At 37.8% G+C, this 20,072-nt stretch overlaps 1 protein-coding gene across 1 annotated transcript; it reads left to right on the top strand.

The window, feature by feature from the left end:
- Nucleotides 1–174: 174 nt before the first annotated feature.
- LOC147514296 (uncharacterized) lies at nt 175–4,978 on the top strand. The gene is made up of 6 exons (XM_086586793.1): nt 175–870; nt 1,374–2,432; nt 3,160–3,355; nt 3,557–3,910; nt 4,157–4,698; nt 4,820–4,978. The coding sequence occupies exons 1-6, from the start codon at nt 175–177 to the stop codon at nt 4,976–4,978; spliced, it is 3,006 nt and encodes a 1,001-aa protein (XP_086442919.1).
- The last annotated feature ends 15,094 nt before the right edge of the window (nt 4,979–20,072 follow it).

Genomic DNA, 20,072 nt, shown 5'->3' with positions numbered 1-20,072 from the left:
ATGAGAGCGGCGATAATGGATTTTAAGCAAGTTGAGGACGAGCATTACTATGAGTGTTGGGACCGCTTTTACACTCTCCTTTTGAAGTGTCCCCACCATGGTTATGAAAAGTGGCAATTAGTCTAATTTTTCACTAACGGACTTTTGCAAGATCAATGCCAAATGATCCAATCCATGCACAAGGGAAAGTTCACTTATTTGACCGGATCAGAGGCATTCACATTCCTCCAAGACTTAGCTGAGGATTCACAACAGTGGGGTATTAGTACTAGTACCACCCCAATCTACGAGAGACAGACTAGTGAACCTAGGAAAGGAGGCATGTACGAAGTGAAGAGAGATCCCGACAAACTCAAAACTGTGTTGGATAGTCTGAACAATTTGACTAAGCAGTTTGATGCTTTTGCCTTAACATCTAATAAGGCCCAAAGTCAACAAGTGACATCTGCTTCTAGTTCCGTGATGAGTGTGCACAATGAACCAAACACTTTTCCGTGCACAATTTGTTCAGGTCCAGACCACACTGCCCATTCATGTCCCATCTTTGTTCACCAATGTGAATCCACCATGAAACAAGTGTGTGCCTTTAATGATTTTAGGAGAACACCCCCAAGAGCTTTTAGTCCAACATACAACAAGGATTGGAGAAACCACCCTAACTTCTCTTGGAGACAGAATTTGCCCCAAAACCAACAGTTAGGTCCACCAAGCTTTTCTAGTAACAACCAAGGTAGGCAACAAAACCAATTCCCCATGAACCAGCAGATGAACCCAGGCCAGTACAACCCATCTTCTAGTTCCCAATATGTTCCATCCCAACAACAACAAAGACAACCATGGGAAGAAGCCTTCCATAAGCTTGAACAACAAGTAAGCTAACAGTCTAACCAGATTAGTCAACTCATTAACCTTGTAGCCGCTAGAGAGAAAGGAACGTTCCCAAGTCAACCATTAGCTAACCCAAAGGGGAACACCAAGGAAAATGCCTTTGAAGTTTCAAGTTCTCAAGATAATACTTTTCCTAGGGAGATGAAAGTAGTCACAACACTAAGATCAGGGAAACAAATTGACAATCAGGTTAGGATACCAAGTGAAAGCCAGATGACTCCCAGACTAAGCCAGAGTCCCAGATTAGAACTGTCGTGCCAAAAGCCCCTTTCCCAGAGCGACTTGCTAAAAATAAGAAGGATAAACAGTTTTCTGAGATTATGGAGGTTTTAAAAAATATGAGCATTAATATTCCCTTTTTCAGTGCAATTCAGCAGATCCCATCCTACACGAAATTTGTGAAAGACTTGTGCACTATTAAGAGGAACACCCATGTCCCTAAGCAAGCCTTTCTTCCTACTCAAGCCACATCCTTAATCCACTAGAAAACCACAGTTAAGCTTAAAGACCCTGGGAACCCTACAGTCTCTTACCACATTGGAGACAAGTTCAAGGGCAATGCTCTGTTAGATCTTGGTGCTAGTGTCAACCTGTTACCTTATTATGTTTATCAGGAGTTAGGCCTACAAGATTTAAAGCCCACAAGAGTCACCTTGCAATTAGCAGACCGGTCTGTTAAGATTCTGTGTGGTATAGTTGAGGACGTCTTAGTCAAAGTAGCTGACTTCTACTACCCTGTAGACTTCATAGTTTTGGATACTCATGAGTTGATAGATAATAGAATTCCAATCATTTTAGGCCAACCATTTCTAGCCACAGCCAATGCCTTGATAAACTGTAGAAATGGTGAGATGAAGATGTCCTTTGGGAATATGTCTACAGATGTGAATGTTTTCCACCTTATGAAGAAACACAGTGATGATGAGGATATTGGTGAAGTTTGTCTCCTCAATAGTTTGGCCCCTACCCCACAAGTGGATGACCCATTAGAAGCCTGTTTAACCCATTTTGCTTGTGACTTTGACATAGATGGATTTATTACTATTGTGAATGAGTTATTAGATTCTACACCTATTCTAGAGACCAAAAACTGGAAAGCTAAGGTAGAACCACTCCACCTTCCTATTCCCGAAACAATTTTGAGTGTTGATTCCAAGGTTGAGCCTAGTAGTGAGCCCAATGTTGCTTCTACTCCTTCACCATCAAGCCCAGAACTTAAACCTTTGCCAGCTGAACTCAAGTATGTTTTCTTAGGACCTAATGAGACATACCTTGTTATTGTTGCCTCGGATCTATCAGATGAACAAGAGATCTTGTTAGTTGAAGTTTTGAAAAAGCATAAGTCTGCCATTGGTTGGTCCCTTAGTGATATCAAAGGTATTAATCCTTTAGTGATTCAACATAAAATTCACTTGGAAGATAATGCTAAAACTTCTAGAGAATCCCAGAGGAGATTGAACCCACACATGAAGGAGGTAGTCCGAGCTGAAGTTTTGAAGCTCTTAGATGCAAGTATCATCTACCCCATCTCAGATAGCCAGTGGGTTATAGCCCTGTACAAGTTGTACCCAAGAAATCTGGGATAACTGTTGTCCCAAATGATAAGAATGAGTTGGTCCCTACCAGAGTTCAAACCGGATGAAGAATGTGCATTCATTTTAGGAAGCTTAATGCACAAACAAGAAAATATCATTTTCCTCTCCCAGTTATTGATCAGATGTTGGATAGATTAGCTGGTCATGCTTTCTATTGTTTCTTAGATGGTTTCTTAGGTTACTTTCAGATTGTTATAGCCCCAGAAGACCAAGAAAAAACTACCTTTACTTGTCCTTTTGGTACATTTGCTTATCGACGCATGCCTTTCGGGCTTTGTAATGCACCTGCGACTTTTCAAAGGTGTATGGTTAGTATCTTTTCTAACATGGTAGAGAGGTTTTTAGAAGTTTTCATGGATGACTTCTCTATCTTTGGTTCTTCTTTTGATGATTGCTTGAACCATCTGAGTCTTGTCTTAGGAAGATGTGAGGAGAAAATTTTAGTCCTTAATTGGGAGAAATGGCACTTCATGGTGAAGAAAGGCATTGTCTTGGGTCACGTTGTTTCTAGTGAGGGTATCCAAGTTGACAAGTCTAAAATTGATGTAATTTCTACTCTACCCATTCCCAAGCTGTTAAAGATGTTAGATCATTTTTAGGGCATGCGGGTTTTTATCGTCGGTTCATAAAGGACTTTAGTCAAATCGCTAGGCCTCTGAGTAACTTATTTGCTAAGGATGCTCCTTTTGATTTCACTGAGGCTTGTAACAAAGCTTTTGACTATCTGAAAAATGCTTTGACCACTGCACCCATCATTCGACCACCTAACTGGTCACTCCCTTTTGAGTTGATGTGTGATGCTTATGATTACGCGGTTGGTGCAGTCTTAGGTCAAAAGGTTGATAAACTCTCTCACGTCATCTATTATGCTAGTAGAACTCTCAATGATGCCCAACTTAACTACTCAACCACCGAGAAAGAGTTGTTAGCAATTGTTTTTGCTTTTGATAAGTTTTGACACTATTTGATTGGTTCCAAAGTGATTGTTTACTCTGATCATGCGGCTTTAAGGCATCTTCTTTCTAAGAAGGATGCCAAACCACGATTGATCCGATGGATCTTGTTGATGTAGGAGTTTGATCTTGAGATTCGTGATAAAAAAGGAACTGAAAATGTAGTTGCCGATCATCTGTTTAGGCTAATGACTAAGGCCATTGAAAACTGGCCTATTTCTGAGAGTTTTCCTGATGAGCACTTGATGGCTGTTGCCCAGACCCCATGGTATGCTGACATAGTGAACTTCCTTGTCACCACTCAATTACCCAATCATTGGAGTAAGCACGACAGGTCTAAGTTTTTGGCCACTGCCAAATATTTTGTTTGGGATGACCCCTACCTCTTTAAGTGTTGTCCAGACCAGATAGTACGTAGATGCATTCCTGAGTGGGAACAGAGAGCTATTCTCTCATTTTGTCATGATCATGCATGTGGTGGCCATTTTGGCTCCAAAAAGACCGCTGCAAAAGTGTTGCAATGCGGATTTTATTGGCCTTTATTATTTCATGATGCCCATACTTACTGTCAAGCATGTAGTAAATGTCAACACCTAGGGCGTATGTCTCGTAGACACATGATGCCTCTTACCCCTATTCTGATTGTGGCAGTTTTTGATGTGTAGGGTATTGACTTTATGGGACCTTTTCCTAACTCTCATGGCTTTGAGTACATTTTAGTGGCAGTTGACTATGTCTCAAAGTGGATTGAGGCTATTGCATGTAGGACCAATGACCACAGAGTTGTTGTCAATTTTCTAAGGGAACACATTTTTGCTAGATTTAGTGATGAAGGAAAACACTTTTGCAACAAGGCTTTTGAAAGTTTAACGAAGAAATATGGGGTTACTCACAAGGTTGCCTTACCTTACCACCCCCAGACCAATGGCCAGGCCGAGGTCTCCAATAGGGAAATTAAGCAAATCCTTGAAAAGACGGTCCAACCAGATAGGAAAAATTGGAGTTTAAGACTCCCTAATTCACTTTGGGCCTACAGAACTGCTTTCAAAACACCCATTGGTATGTCACATTATCGTCTAGTCTTTGGTAAGCCTTGTCATTTGCCTGTAGAGTTAGAGTATAAAGCCTATTGGGCCGTAAAAAGCCTTAATTTTGACCTTGTTAAGGCTGGCGACCATAGGAAGTTGCAATTGAATGAGCTCGAGGAGCTTAGGAATGATGCATATGACCTCTCTAAAAAGTACAAAGCCAATATGAAGAGGGTGCACGATAACCAAATCATGAGAAATAAATTTTTCGTTGGTCAAAAAGTTTTACTTTATAATTCCCGTCTTCATTTGTTCCCTGGGAAATTGAAAACTCGTTGGTCTGGTTCTTTCATAGTCACACATGCATGTCACTCCTTATGGAGCAATTACAGTTGAGAACCCAAAAGATGGTAGTACTTTTAAAGTCAATGGTCAACCTTTGAAGCCATTTTTGGAGTTATGTTCCCCAGAAGTAGAGGAAGTACTTCTGGAAGATCCTGTCTATCAAGATTGATCATCTCTTTGATCACCGTTATGTCGGGCTGACGACGTAAACCTTAGCGATTTTTAGGAGGCAACCCAAAGTATTATACCTATTCCAAACTCTAGGTTTGGGGGTGCACTTGTATATAAAATCGTTGTAGTATAGTTGCATTTCCTTGTGCTTTCATTCTTATTGGCAGGAAATGTGATTAGTAAATAAGCATCAAACAAGGTAAAATGTTTTAATTTCTCTCTTTCCAAGATTACGTTCATTTTGTCCTTAACATCATTATTGTCATTTTGGTGGCTTAGTTTTCAACATTGGGGACAATGTTTCATTTAGGTTTGGGGGTGTTGAGATTTAAAATTTTCTCTTTGATGTGTATGATTTTTGTTTAAAAAAAAAATGGTGTTCTAGATTTCAACTATGGGATTCTTATGATAATAAATGTTTGATACCCTTTCGATGATGAAATAGGTCTAGAAGTCTCAATTTAGGTTTTTGTTCAAGTGTATTGACCTTCTCCCTCAACTCTTCCTTGAACTTTTCATTTTCTTCTTTCCACAACTGAATGTCTTGTTCGAGTGTGTTGACCTTCTTTTTCAACTCTTCCTTCAACTTTTCATTTTCTTCTTTGCACAAAAGAAGTTCTTGTTCAAGTGTGTTGACCTTCTCCCTCAACTCTTCCTTCAATTGTTCAATTTCTTCTTTGCACAACAGAAGGTCTTGTTCGAGTGTGTTGACCTTCTCCCTCAAAATTTGGTTCTCCAGTCTTATTGACATGGCCTCATCATCTTCTTCAGTCGTAGGCTGGACAATCATTTCTTGATCAGAGGGTACAACGTCACTGGATATGTTCTGTAGCAATGCTATTTCCTCATTTGTTATAGCTTCGGCATCAACAATTACCTGATAAAGTTCAGCATCAACAATTAGTGTTTGAAATTTGGACCATGAACAATCAATGGTCATACTCTTATTGAACTATGAACATTCAGTGTTCATTCCTATTTGGGGGTATGAACAATGATTGTTCATAGCCAGTTTAGTGGTATGAACAATATTTGTTCATAACTACTATTGGATATTAATAATACTAATACTATAGTATATTTATACACTAATATTATGGTGTGTATTTATACACTTCATATAGGTTGAAATCTACCTGATCAGAGGGTACAACGTCACTGGATATGTTTTGCAGCAATGCTCTTTCCTCATCTGTTATAGCTTCGGCATCAACAATTACCTGATAAAATTCAGCATCAACAATTAGTGTTTGAAATTTGGACCATGAACAATCAATGTTCATACTCTTATTGGACTATTAACATTCAGTGTTCATCCGTGAGCATAGCGAACTCTTGAGGTCAGTTTCAAAAGCCCCCCTAAAATCCACTTTGTTGGTGTCTGTCTGTACCGTACCCCCCCTCTCTAATAGTCTTTCTCTCTTCTCCGCCCTTCATCTCCTCCCTCCTTCATCTTCCTCCTCTCATCTCTTCATCTCCCTCCTCTTATCTCCTCCCTTGCTACGCTCACGCCCCTACTACTATATATGCAGTTATTCTAGTTATACACTAATACTATAGTGTGTATTTATACACTTCATATAGGTTGAAATCTACCTGATCATCTTTTAACATGTTAAGTGCTGTGCTTCGAAATTGTCCAATCAATTTCTTCAGATTCCATCTCGCACACCTTGGGAATTTTCTTTCATGATTTTCCACCTTTTTAATGAGTGTGGTGTGCTCACATATCCAAAACTGCAATGTGTGTGATGAAACCCATATTTAGTGCTAAAAATGTTATACAAACAGGCATTTACAAAGATTTCATATATGAACAATCATTATTCATACTCCACCAATTGTTATACACACATACAAACATATATATTAAGGAGATGCAGTTGAAATACTATACCATAAACATTATTGTGCATCCATCGATCGTCTTTATCTTCGCCTTTTGTGCTTTTTAGCTGCGAAATCAATCAATTTGGCCGTGGTATGGCATTGGGCCAAGACAACTTTCTCAATGATTCCAAGTCTTCTACAGCCTTGATTAAGGGCCAAGTTACTCTGGAATTAGCGTTAGCAAAGAAGCAAGTGGTGAACATGTAAAGCGACATCAGCCTTGAGAAATCTTCAGCTGCATGTTCATCATTTGTCTCATTCAAGGTCTGCAATATTGCACCCCTTATATCAGCCTTGTTGATTATTGATTTCTCCCCACCACCCAAGTACTTTGATATGAATCTTGTTTGTTTATCTTTAGAACCAATAGTCTCCGTTGGATTAAAAAACATTTCTGTTACAGGCAGCCCAAACATTAGACTTATCTCCTCATAAGTCAGCTTTAAACTTTTTCCATCTATCTGAAATTCATTAGAGTTGAAATCATATTTGTCCAAGAGATTAAATATTTCTTTGTTGGGCTTGTTTACGTTACCTTCTACAATCTCCCCTTCCCACAATGCTTTAAACAACAACCAGAATGGTGTCTTCTTCATTGCCTCAACATAATTTTCTGGAATTTTCTTTTCCTTTAGAAGTTTTACTAGTTTTATCATACAGGAGAGGCTGCTTCGCAGCTGAGGTGCCTGTGCCTTGGTCGATACTAGTTCCTTTCCCTGATCTTCCTTCTCCTCCTCTTCATTCTCCTTTTCACTCTCCTCTTCTGCCTTCTTTTTAGAAACTGTTTTCCTACTCTTCTTTTTAGGAACTACTTTGCTTCTTGACTCTTTCTTCCTTTTCTTGGTAGGAGTGCTACTCGATTCTGGCTTCTGTTACTTAGTTGCAGATTTCGAACATGCTCTTTTCCCTGGGGACTTATTTTTCTTTGATTTGTTCTTCCTCTTTGATTTGCTTTTCATCCCTTGGAGTAATTCCTACAAATAAATGAACATCAGATATCGAAATTAAAAAATAGCAAAGTACCCTACAAACATTAGTCTGTTGATGTATGGTTAGGTATGAACATTCACTGTTTATAGTTCAATGGTATGAACACTGAATGTTCATAGTCCATCAAGAGTATGATCATTCAATGTTCATAGTCCACTAAGAGTATGAACACTGAATGCTCATAGTCCAACAAGAGTATAAACAATGAATGTTCATACATATATTTCCTAACATTCATATCCTAACATGTAAACTGTGCAAGTTACCATGAAAATCCAAATAGTGATATGAACAAATAATGTTCATATCTTTTTCTAGCAAAAAAATCACGAATTTCAATAATTATAACATGAAAAATATAATTCAACATCATTGAAATGTACCCATAATGGTAGTTTGCCTTCTTCCCCGTCCAAGTTGTGAAAATAACACAATTTGTTGGTCTAATTTATCTTGGTGTTCTTCACAATAAATTTGATTTTGAAGACCTATTGTGCAATTTTCAGTGTTGCATGTGTTCTCTTCAGTTCTCAACGGTGATTTTGACATTTTGTTTTGTTTTGATGGAAATTTAAGATTTTGCTTAGGTTTTCGGGGTTTGTCGAGTTTTTTTATGGGAGTTTGTGGGGTTTTTTTTTTGTGGGGGGGGTGTTTGATTGTGTACACGTATTCAAGGGAAAACTTGAACTTTCCCCGCCCCTGTCCTTGAGAGTGATTATGAAATAAGCTTGGGTTTGGGAGTGATTATTTCACTTTCGGTCTCTCATTTATCTTTAAACTCTTCTCCAAACTCTACCGGCTTTCAAAAGGTAACAAGTATTCTCTTTAGTCTCTTAATTATTTTTCACTCTTCTTGTTTCTAAACATATATACTTGGAATTAGGGATTTGGAGATATCACCGCACCATTCGAACTCTTTTTTTATTTTATTTTTTTCTTTTGTTGCATTGTTTTTATTAACATACGAGGGCATTAACTTATTAACTTATTTGGTTGATTATTTTTCCTCTTATTTTTGTTTGCCCCTGTTAATGTGTTTTTTTGTGTTACATATAAGCATCCAAACTGATCATTCATTTTAAGATAGTTTTATTGGAGTATACTCAATCTTTTAATTATTATTTATTTGAGGTGGTTGCACAGTTTAAACTATGTTTTAATATAAACAGTAAACACCTACAAATACAATTATGCATCACAAAATTATTGTAAACGTTCTAGTGATGGGAGATGATCCTCACTTGGTTATAGCTGACATCTAAATGATTACGTTGCAGCGCTTCTACTAGAACCAAAAGAAGTGGTCTGCATGAAATGGGAACGGTCATATCGAGGGGGACCAGCAGTCACTTGTATATGCAAGATGACCATATATCGTCGTTACTTGTGGAGGGAGTGGTAATTTATTTCGATTTCTACTCTGCTTTAATTTTATTGCACATATCGATTCACAACCAATAACTCGTGTAAATGATAAACAGGATCATCCAGTGGTTCATACCCATGAGCACACTAAAAATTTACATCAGTGGAAGTTATCTGGAAACCAAACGAAGATGGTTTCAAAAATGGGGTTTCAATACCTTAGAAAAATTCAACATTTCCAAGGGGACAGAGAGTTGATATCTGCTCTGATTGACCGATGGAGACCTGAAACCAATTCTTTCCACTTCCCATCGTTTGAACTTACAATTACTCTTCAGGATGTAGGTCATATATTAGGCTTGAACATTTTTGGGAATGCCCTTGTTGACAACTTGGACTGGAGTGCAGAAAAGGCTTGCTCAAAATTTTTGGGCGTTTCACCCCCTAAAGACAAAGTAAGAGGGAAAAGCGTTGATAACCGATGGTTGACAGATACCTTTTCCAATGTTGGATCTGAACATCAGACAAGGGCCACAATTGCATATGTCCTGTACCTCATTGGAAGCACCATATTTTTCTGAAGGAGGGGGGCAACCGCGGTCCATACCAAGTACCTACAATTTCTGAACAATATTGAGTCTTGTGCCATGTATGCTTGGGCTAGTGTTTGCTCTTTGGCGATTTATTTAAGGCCCTAAAGGGAGCATCAATCCGCTGTACACCAAATGAGTGCAAGAGAGGAACAAAATCAAATTTTCGACTCAACTTGTATGGTTCTTCTACATTGTTGTTGGTACGTATTGTTGGGTATAGTTGAACTTTTTTGGATTAATTGTAGAGCATGTCTTCCGCATGCTTGCCGTATGGTACGCAAGATGTATGGGCCTTTAGATTTAGCCTTAATTGTATATTGTGGAATTGATGTAACTTTTAAAATTTTTGACTGTAGACTTGGTTTTATGAGAGGTTCCGCTTTGTATCCATTGACTTGTGAACCAAAAGTTGTATTCCCTGCGCGCTTGCGATGGAAATATATCGTGGATCGACCTCACGAAAAGCAATCGTGATCAAGTTATCGAGATGAGTTGAACACACCTTCGAGGATCAGGTTAGCGCCTTATCGCATCAACAATTTATAAAACACATTATGTCCGCATACCGTTACTAATATTAATTTGTTTCTTAGGTTGTCCGCGCAGCCATGGGATAAGTGGCTGCAATACTCCCGATTTTGCCTTTTGTCTTCACTCTTGGTCCCGACACCTACATGGCTGATCCACTTCGATTATGTAGTGAAGTATATGCCCGATCGTTGTATGAGGCAATTTGGGTTTCAACAACATATACCAGCCCCCCGGATAGATGGGACCGTGGAAGCAAAATCGAATTCATGGAAAGATGTGTTAGGAGTGGAATGATTGGTGGATGGGTCATTGTGAACACGTAGTAGACTACCCTCAGGATACGAGTGAAGTGTATCTGGATTGGTACCTGGATCACTGTTTGACTCGAGTTACACCACTGGCTTTTGGCGAGTTGTTGTTCATGGATAGATGGCATCGAGAGGTGATTTTTTGTGAATCTATTAGTTTGCTTTATACCCCAACTTCTACTATGATGTGACGAATGACTTGAAAAAAAATTTAAAATTGGTGTTCAAATAAATAGTCCGGTGGTGACCTACCCATGCCCTATTGTTGTCAATCTATGATGGACGTGTCATTACAATAGTCTCGTTATTTTTGTTTACTTATGGTTAGTTCTATAATTGATGTAATCATTAATAGGTTATTGTAAGTTTCGTCTTTCTTGCAGAGGGAGTGCTCTGTTCAGTTTGCAAAGTTGGTTGAAACAATACTGCTAAATACTCGCGGATCAAGAAATCCCTCTCCACAATAAGGTTCGTTCGATGCTTGCGGAGATATTAAAATATTCCTCAATACAGCAAAACCCACGTACGAGTAGCGAGCAATGTGACCTGACTACAACTAATCCTGGATTGGTATCAACTTATACAAGCTCCGATAGTGGCAGTGACACGGATGGAGAGGCTGAAGATGACAGTGATGATGATGCTCTAACTGGTGGCACTTTCGCCACTCATCTTGATAGCAAATCCATTAGGGCCCATTATGGAGGGATTTGGGTTGGTAAAAAGATGAGAGGGATGAAAGTGTGGGTGTACAATGGTGGTCAAGTTGTTGATTCTCCAGAGATGCAGCTTAATGAAATGACAAGAGTGAAGTTGTTTAATTGGATACGAGAAGTTATTAAATGTCCCTCTGATGAAAATGTTACTATTTGTTGGCTGGTTAGGGGCATGAAAATTACACTAGAGACTGACGACGCGGTGATAGAGTTCTTTGCCAATTCGGCTCCTCACGAAGATGGGCTCGTTCATATTTATGTGGACTTTGTGCAAGATCTGACAGAGACGGTGCTACCAAGAATTCAACCAACCAGCCAAGATGGTGAGTATTCCTTTTCCATCTTCACTTGTCATTGTCACATGATTTTCCTAAGTTCAGTGGGTGAAACTGAGAAGGACTGAAAGACTAAGAGTATGAACATTCAGTGTTCATAGTCCATAGAGTATGAACACCGATTGTTCATAGTCCACTAGAGTATGAACATTCAGTGTTCATAGTGTATGAACACTGATTGTTCATAGTCCAACAAGAGTATGAACATTCTATGTTCTTAGTCAACTAGGAGTATGAACACTGATTGTTCATAGTCCAACAAGAGTATGAACATTCAATGTTTATAGTACACTAAGAGTATGAACACTGAATGTTCATAGTCCAACAATAGTATGAACATTCAGTGCTCAAACTCCTAGTGGACTATGAACACTGAAAGTATGAACAACAAAGGAAAGGAAGGAGAGAGAAGAAATGGGACCCATGATTGTCCTTAACTCATTACTAGTTTCGGCTCTTGAGTTCTCGACTCAAGCTCAAAGTCATATTCCTTTGAACAAAGTACATGGCTGTCCACCTAAGCAAAAAACTAGCCATTAGATTAATTGATCCGACACGCCTATTTAGAGTAACGAAAAGTGAGTAAACCGATCCCTTCCCTATATCTATATTTCGGCCGCTTGAGATTCGGGTTGATCGTGAATTTGTTCTTTACTTAAATAGTTCAATTTGTTATTTCGTATATTAGAGAACATCCGATATATTTTGACAATATATCTAAAGACAATATAGTGTTCTTAATTGTATTTTATTGTTTTTCACATATATCGATGTTCTCGAGGCATCCAAACTCCATTGCCTAATTCCACAATTGTCAAGGAAACACAAGCAAAAGTGCAACGACAAAGGTAAGGGGCATCAGATTTTCAGCAAGAAGGACCCTTGGTGCAGCAACTACAAAGAGATGTAGTTGACGTTGGCAAACAAAAGAAGGAGAATAAGCAGAAGCTTGGTGTTGAAGAGTCAAATTCCACTCCTAAAGTTGCCAGGATTACAAGATCGATGAAGCGTCTGGAAGGCTGACATTTGTGGAGTTTTACGCCAAAGCAATGTTACATTGGCGTAGTGTTTCTCTTCATAAACAGATGAGTGTTTCTCTTCATCAAGTATTTTGGCAATGTAAATAATCAGGTGACAAAGTTACAATCTGAGTTTGAAGTAGCCGATGCAAATCCAGAAGATTGTAAGCTTCTTCAAGACTTGGAAACTAAAGAAAGATGTTTAATCAATGCATAATCAAATAGATTCCATGGCAACTATATGTCCCAATTGAAATTCAATTCTGTTACTATTGAGACATCTCCGCATGTTCTAAGCCATGAAAATCCATGAAAACCTATAATCAATCAATCATCATGTATATGACTTTTATGTTAACTTAATGCTAAACCGCTGCAATCAATCCTCCCTACATCAATTGTACCACCATTTACCAAAAAACCAAACCCAACAGAGACTCATGCATCAGACATGAAATGAAAAGAAGCCTTGATTGCATACATCCATTGAGGGATTCAAGCCATCATCCAGACAGCTTTAGTTTAACCACGCACATGGGATTACAAGCCCCGCCTAATACATCAGACCTAGTCAATTAGGATAACACCCTCCCAGCCACCACTATCATCACATCAACACCATATAATTCACTTTAATCTTCTTAGCTTACATGAACCCATACTTCCACCAAATCTTAGTATCATGTCTATCAAAGACTCATTTTAACACCACAATGATTCATTACATTTCAAAATCTTCATAGCCATCTTTGCACGATGTTTCAACATTTTCTGTGGAGTGAAGCTACTCTTATTGAGCTCTTTACAATTGGCAATTTTTCGCGATAATAATCCTACACACAAATAAATACGCCATACCCACCCCCGTTACATGGAAAATATTATTAGTATCCTAACTTTATCTGTATGCGATGAAATGAACTAGTTCTTAAACATCTCTAACAATAACAGTATGATCCATATAAAGCTAAGATGACAATCACCATCCATTCCTTCTAGCTTGCTTGACCAAACCACCATGAATTATACACGACGCAGTGTATTAACTTGCATTTCAAATCGAACATGTGTACATTATCTATCACACATTATCTACTCAGAAATTCAGAAGATACTAGGAAGAAACCAGAAAAAAAAAACTATCTTGTAAAGGATATTTTACTCGATGATGGTTATATTCTCGAGGAAGTTACCCGTTCCCCAAATTGCCTATCGATACCGAAATGCAAACCCGATGGAATTAGCATTATGTCATCTATAAGTTCATACTTAATGTCATCGACTATTATTTCTCAAGTTATGCAACGGTGCTTTCAAGTCTTGGTGGTTCTTAATTCTTGTTGACCAACTCATGTAGGTGAACCTTATTTCGCTCAATTACCTTCTCTTCAAATGTAATCCATTCAGCAATTTCGAAAGTGGCGCGCACCAATTTTATTCACTTCAACCCGATGAGACTTGAAATTTGGATGACCCAATCTTGAGCTCTTTATAATTTCCACTTGTTTAAGAAATTTCCGAGTATTGATAAAGATCCCGGAAATTGGTTTGCCACCGAAATTGCCCAAAGGATTACATTTGAAGAGAAGGTAACGAACTAAATAAGGTTCACCTACAAGAGTTGGTCGACAAGAAATAGTTTACCACCAAGACCTGAAAGCACCATTCCATAACTTGGGAAATTATAGTCATGACATTAAGTAAGAACTTACAGATGACATCATGCTAATTCCATCGAAATTTCGGTATTGACATGCAATTTGGGGGACGGGTAACTTTGAAGAATATAGTCATCCCGAAAGTAAAATATCCTTGACTAGAAAGCTTCTTTCTCGATATCTTCTCGAGAATTTATGAGAATTTTTAGTAGAAGATACTTTGTCATACTATGACGATTTTCTAATAAATTTCTGATACTATGACGATACTCGCGGATACTATGACGATTTCTAAGATACTGCGGATACTCAAGATTTTCTAATATCGAAGAAACTCAAGATTTCTAATAAATTCTCTAAGATACTCAGAATATATGACATGTGTATGTACATACACACGCTTGATTTGAAATGCAAGTTAATACACGCTGCATACATATAATATAAAGGATATAAGAATATAAAAGGATATAAGAATATCCCACCTAAAAGCCAAACTAAACACAAAGAATATATATATATAAAGACTATCACCATTCAAGTTTCCTTCTATCTTGCATGACCAAGCCACCATGGATGAAGCTAAAGTTTCAATAGTCCAAATCGATAACAAAAAAACTAATATACAGCCACAAATGACTCATCAAATGATATATTCTTCTAAAATATGAAAAGAGTTCTTACTTTAGACTCGTAAGAATAATCAAAATCATCTTAACCAATTTGGGCCCCTAAACCTGCCGAAAGCATCTCAAAAGCAATGAATTCAACTCTACCATGTCAACTTTTGATCTACAACTTTGGTGAGCCCATGACATGCCATTCAGGCCCCTAAACTTCAATGGTTTGATCATAAAGTTACCTAGTTGCCCATTTTCATGAGAAACTCCACCAACCCTTGAGCAATGGTGTCATTTCACATAGCAGAAGTGAAGAACACTTCAACTAAGTTAAATAAGGTAATTGAATGGGAGAGGGGCACAAAAAATACTATTAATGATCAACAAATTGTGTACGTTTTCAAAGCTTAGTCTCCTTTTAATGTGTTGTCTAAGACTTGAATTCAACTAGGTAAACTGGTAGAAAACAACTTCCTACCAATAGTAGAACTCAAAATAACCATTAATTTTATTTTCTAAATAATTAAATATAAACTATTGAGGGGATAAACTATTAACTACTGAACTACATGACAACATTAATTGGTAAGAAATTAAAATAAACTAATACTAGAAAAACTAAGGGGGCGTTGTCGATTTTTGACAAAGGTCGCTGACACTTAGTTACGTGATCCTTGTATACCAACCACACGTGTTGCACCCACTCGAACCTCAATTCTCAAGGCCCCCAATAGGATCCTCCTTCAACCTTGCTCCTAACTAGGTTACAAAATAGGTTCAATAACTTGCATGATATAACTCGTTATTGAATATTCGCTTATTTACCTTTTTCCGCCACGTAGTAATAAGTTAATGAATTCAAACCGATGTATGTCACACTTTATAGCAAAGATAAATTTGGATTTTTCTATTATAATTATGAGGCTAAGAAATTTAAGAATGGAAAACGATATATGATAATGATATACATTTGATAACTATGAATCTTAATATCTTGTAAGTCCTTACCACAAGATCGTTAGAGTATGCCACTTGTTGGCGACATATGTTTGAATCTGTTTCGCATTACAGAGCCTAACAAATCCAAATGAAAAATATGACATGTTGGCAACATACATGCAGAATTATGTCCTGTTCGTGTTTCAGTTCCAATGAGAAAAGTGGCCTGCTGAAGTGACATAACATTGAAGTATGGCTTTTATAATGTCATGGTCGACAAAACTTAGACCTCGCATATGTACCCACACTATATAAGGGAACATTGTTTTAGTACAACAAGTACCACTAGACTTCCGTTGCACAACAAGTACCACTAGACTAAAACACAAACAAACCAAATACTAGTAGTATTCAGCACAAAACTTTATATCTTGGGATGAAATGAAATAGTTCTTAGTACTTACGAATCCGAAGGTTGTTGTGGGCAATCAACAATCGATATGGCTTTTCGTAGATTCTGATCATGATGTGGAGGTTCCAACTGAGTGTTTGCAACTTCTTCCTAAACCTTTGCCTTCTATTGAATGAGAAAATACACGTATAAATATTAAGCTTAATATTAGATTGAAGGAGCTAACTAATAAATTTGGTTATGGAAGACATATTACACGTGTTATTCTATTTTCATTGTTTACCATTTGCAGTGAAACTTTGTACTGTGGGCAATTATTTGGATTTCCTCTTGCTTTGATGGAGTTGTAGAATTTCCAATTCATTGCTAGACTCAAATCTAGCTCCAATAGTGTGAAGTGGCTATCCACAACGATAGGGAAGAGCACATGATGCACCTCGCTATGGTCTTTGGCCATCATTTCCAACCTTCTCGTCACCAAGCGCTTAAAACACTTTTCTCTTAACTTCTCGATCTTTCGCCGTGTGATATATATCTCTATGGGAAAAAAAAAAAAAACTGTAATATTAGATGTCAGGTGTTATAGACTATATATTGCCCTCATAAACTATAAGTATGTGGAATTGAGTTTGATGTTCTTACGTAATGCCCAAGAACTAAAACACGAGCATTTGATTTCGGTTCTTGGGTTATTTTCAACATAACTTCCGCATCTCATTGACTAACTGAAAAAAAAATAAAATAAAAGAAAAAGTTGTGTACTTAGTAAAATGTTGAATTACAGAGTGTATGATTGAGAATTTAGGTAATAACTTACGTTGCTCGAGAGCATATTACTATGCAAAGAACCGCTCAAGCTCCACTCCCGCCAAACAACTTTCTCCTTCTTTGTCCTCCCATAATATTGTGCTCTTGAAAATGTTTTTATAGCATTGCGTTAATCTTTTCTCTGGCCATCGCCCCCGATATATCTCAAGCATTTTGATCGTTTTAGCTTTTTCAACCTCACTTCCCGCCGACTAACGAAAGTGAAATCATCGAGATCAATAACATTGACCTCTTTCTTATTCTTCTCAAGAGAAATCCTTTTCTTCTTGTTTTTCTCCCCTACCACTTCGTTGTTGCTCCCTCGCTTCACCCGGATACATGAAGAAACCCTTCTTTGATCCGGTTATTCTCGCCAACAATTGGTGAAGAAGTAGATAGACGTGGTTTCTTCTAAAGCAACAAGCAAAGACCGCTTTTTACAACTACTTACTCCGCCATCGGGTGGCTTCAATGTGGGTCCAATTTCAATCAGAGGTCCGATGGTTGTTGCTCTTGCACTACTTCTTGTGAGGATCCCGCAATAGATGGACTTCCGCGGAGAAAGACTAATAAAATAAGCCATGAAACGACGTACAAAAAAAATCACAATGACACAATTCCTTATGAGTGAGACTTATAAGAAATTTAACTAACTACATTCTTACTGCATTCAAAGTAAATAGTTCGCCATTCGCTCAATGAGTTGGATCGCCATGCCAAAGAATTGTGTAAGCCTCAACATGGTCATAATTCATAACAGCTATCCTAACCCCACATGACTCAACATGGTTTAAGAATTTCGACTTGAGCAATATGGGTTCAACTTGAAGTCAGCACACACAACCAACAATAACAAACAAGAGTATGACAGTTTTCCCAAGTATATACATTGCAAAACTGCAAGAAATAAAACCTCAGGAGTCAGGAGTCGAAACAAAATTGTGTCGCCAAAACAATCTTTTAAGACATTATCTATATATATGATAAGACTATCTATATGACAATCACTCCTTGAAACAATTTCAGACGATCGACCTCATCGTATGACTCCCTATATACCGTGACCAAACCCGACACTGCATCCGTGACGCATACAACAAAAAAAGAGTAAACAATATGCAACTGACAAAGTAAGAATTAGGTAAAAAAAAAAAACTTACCTTTAGTACAAGCAGCCAAACTTTGCTCACCGAGCCTTTCATTTCCCTCGACGGTGGCAATCTTTCCTGGATCACCTCTACTTTGGGTTTTTGTAGTTCCTTTCTTCAATGGAACATCTATATAAGAAAAGGGATTGTTATAGACAAACATGTTATATACACAAGTATTGACAACTGAAAAGTGATACTGACCATTTCCAGCTTCATCAGTGTCTTCTTCTGAGTCTCTACCACTATATGACCTTCTAGCACCATGCTCACTCAACAAACCCATTCCACTATCCCCCTGAACTGCTTCTCTTGCAATCGATTTGTTTTTATTATTGCTATCTACACAAAAATATCAGATGCATTAGAAATGGACAGAACATGTTTAATGCACAACTGCATTTACCTTGAGGAAGATGGACATGCTCAAGTGGTGACCGCATGGAAGTTTTTGGGTGACGGTTGGTTTCAGCCTATCCATCAGTGTCACTACCACTAGTTGGGGAGGAATAAGTGGGTGCCGCATAAGGATCCACTTCCAGATGGTCCGTTTGCAAACCACTTTCTTCAACCGTCACGCCTTCTGCCGCATCTCTTAATATTTCATTGTGCAAGTCTCTCAACTCTTGAGGGATAATGACACCAGGGATTTGCTGAAAAACAGGTTCAAGCATTCTCGCTAGGCGAAAACAACGATTACTCTATTAGAAAGCATAAGTAGTGTTAGTTACAAAGATATTGGGACTTGACACATATGCAAGGTATAAACCATAGGACAAGAAAAACTCACATAAGTAGTTAAGGTTAACTATAAAAGTGCCAAAGTTCAAGCTTTATAAAGATACAAAATCCAATTTTTTTTATAAAATCACAAAAGCATGGCATTATGCATTCACAATTACTACATATATAACCTGATTTATGCCATATTATATGGCCTACTGCCTAGGCCCATTGCCCATAATGTGTATGCATGATCAAGTTAATACCATAAATAAAAATTAAAAAAAAAATAAAAAAAAAAAATAAAAAAAAAAAATAATAAAAATATATATATATATATATATATATATATATATAAATTGACCCCTCAACGACTTAAACCCTTAAGTCATGAATGATCAAGTTTGATTAATCAGAGGTCGTGTAAAAGAAATCATGGCATTCAATCAATACAAAATCAATAGATCTGCGGGCAATAAGGCAAATGAATAAATCATGAGGCATTCAATTTGACGATGAACACAAAGTGCAGAGGTTTTAAGAGATTATTTACTATTGCTCACAAAGGCATATATTTCCACAACATGTACTACTTCTACAAATTTGAACACAGCAGAACATGCTATGGATATTTTGCACTGACCACAACATTAAGTACTATTAAGCGCCGATTTTGCATAACCAATTAGTTATTGAATAAATTAGTAAAGAAGTACCGGAAGCAAACAAACTCGCAGATTTATAAAAGTATCACCTGTTCGTTTAGTCTATCCTTTAGCAATGACTCGCGACTAGACAATGGTCTGATGTGAGTGACACTATGAATCTCATACCATTCAAGATACGCTGCCTGTGTTGCCGCAGAAAATCTTACTTCCGCCTCGACACAGTCCCACAACCGCCACTGATCCCACTCTGTGCATGCGGCCGTCATATCAGCTCCTTTTGCTTTCCGGTTCCATCTAAGTGGGCTAGGCGGTATGTGTTGTTGTAACCCATATCGCCTCAAAACATCTCAGGCATAAACCTCTCGAGGAT

The sequence above is a fragment of the Coptis chinensis genome, chromosome 2 (assembly GCF_015680905.1).
Source record: "Coptis chinensis isolate HL-2020 chromosome 2, ASM1568090v1, whole genome shotgun sequence".
Taxonomy (NCBI): Eukaryota; Viridiplantae; Streptophyta; class Magnoliopsida; order Ranunculales; family Ranunculaceae; genus Coptis; species Coptis chinensis.
This window is presented reverse-complemented; position numbering and strand designations above follow the sequence as displayed.

What these genes read in the sequence shown, in the direction of transcription:
- LOC147514296 (XM_086586793.1), top strand. Translation starts at nt 175, where the DNA reads ATGCACAAGGGAAAGTTCACTTATTTGACCGGATCAGAGGCATTCACA. An exon ending in TCCATAAGCTTGAACAACAA is followed by an intron (nt 871 to 1,373) that starts GTAAGCTAACAG and finishes TTAATCCACTAG; the next exon opens with AAAACCACAGTTAAGCTTAA. An exon ending in CCATCTCAGATAGCCAGTGG is followed by an intron (nt 2,433 to 3,159) that starts GTTATAGCCCTG and finishes TTATTTGCTAAG; the next exon opens with GATGCTCCTTTTGATTTCAC.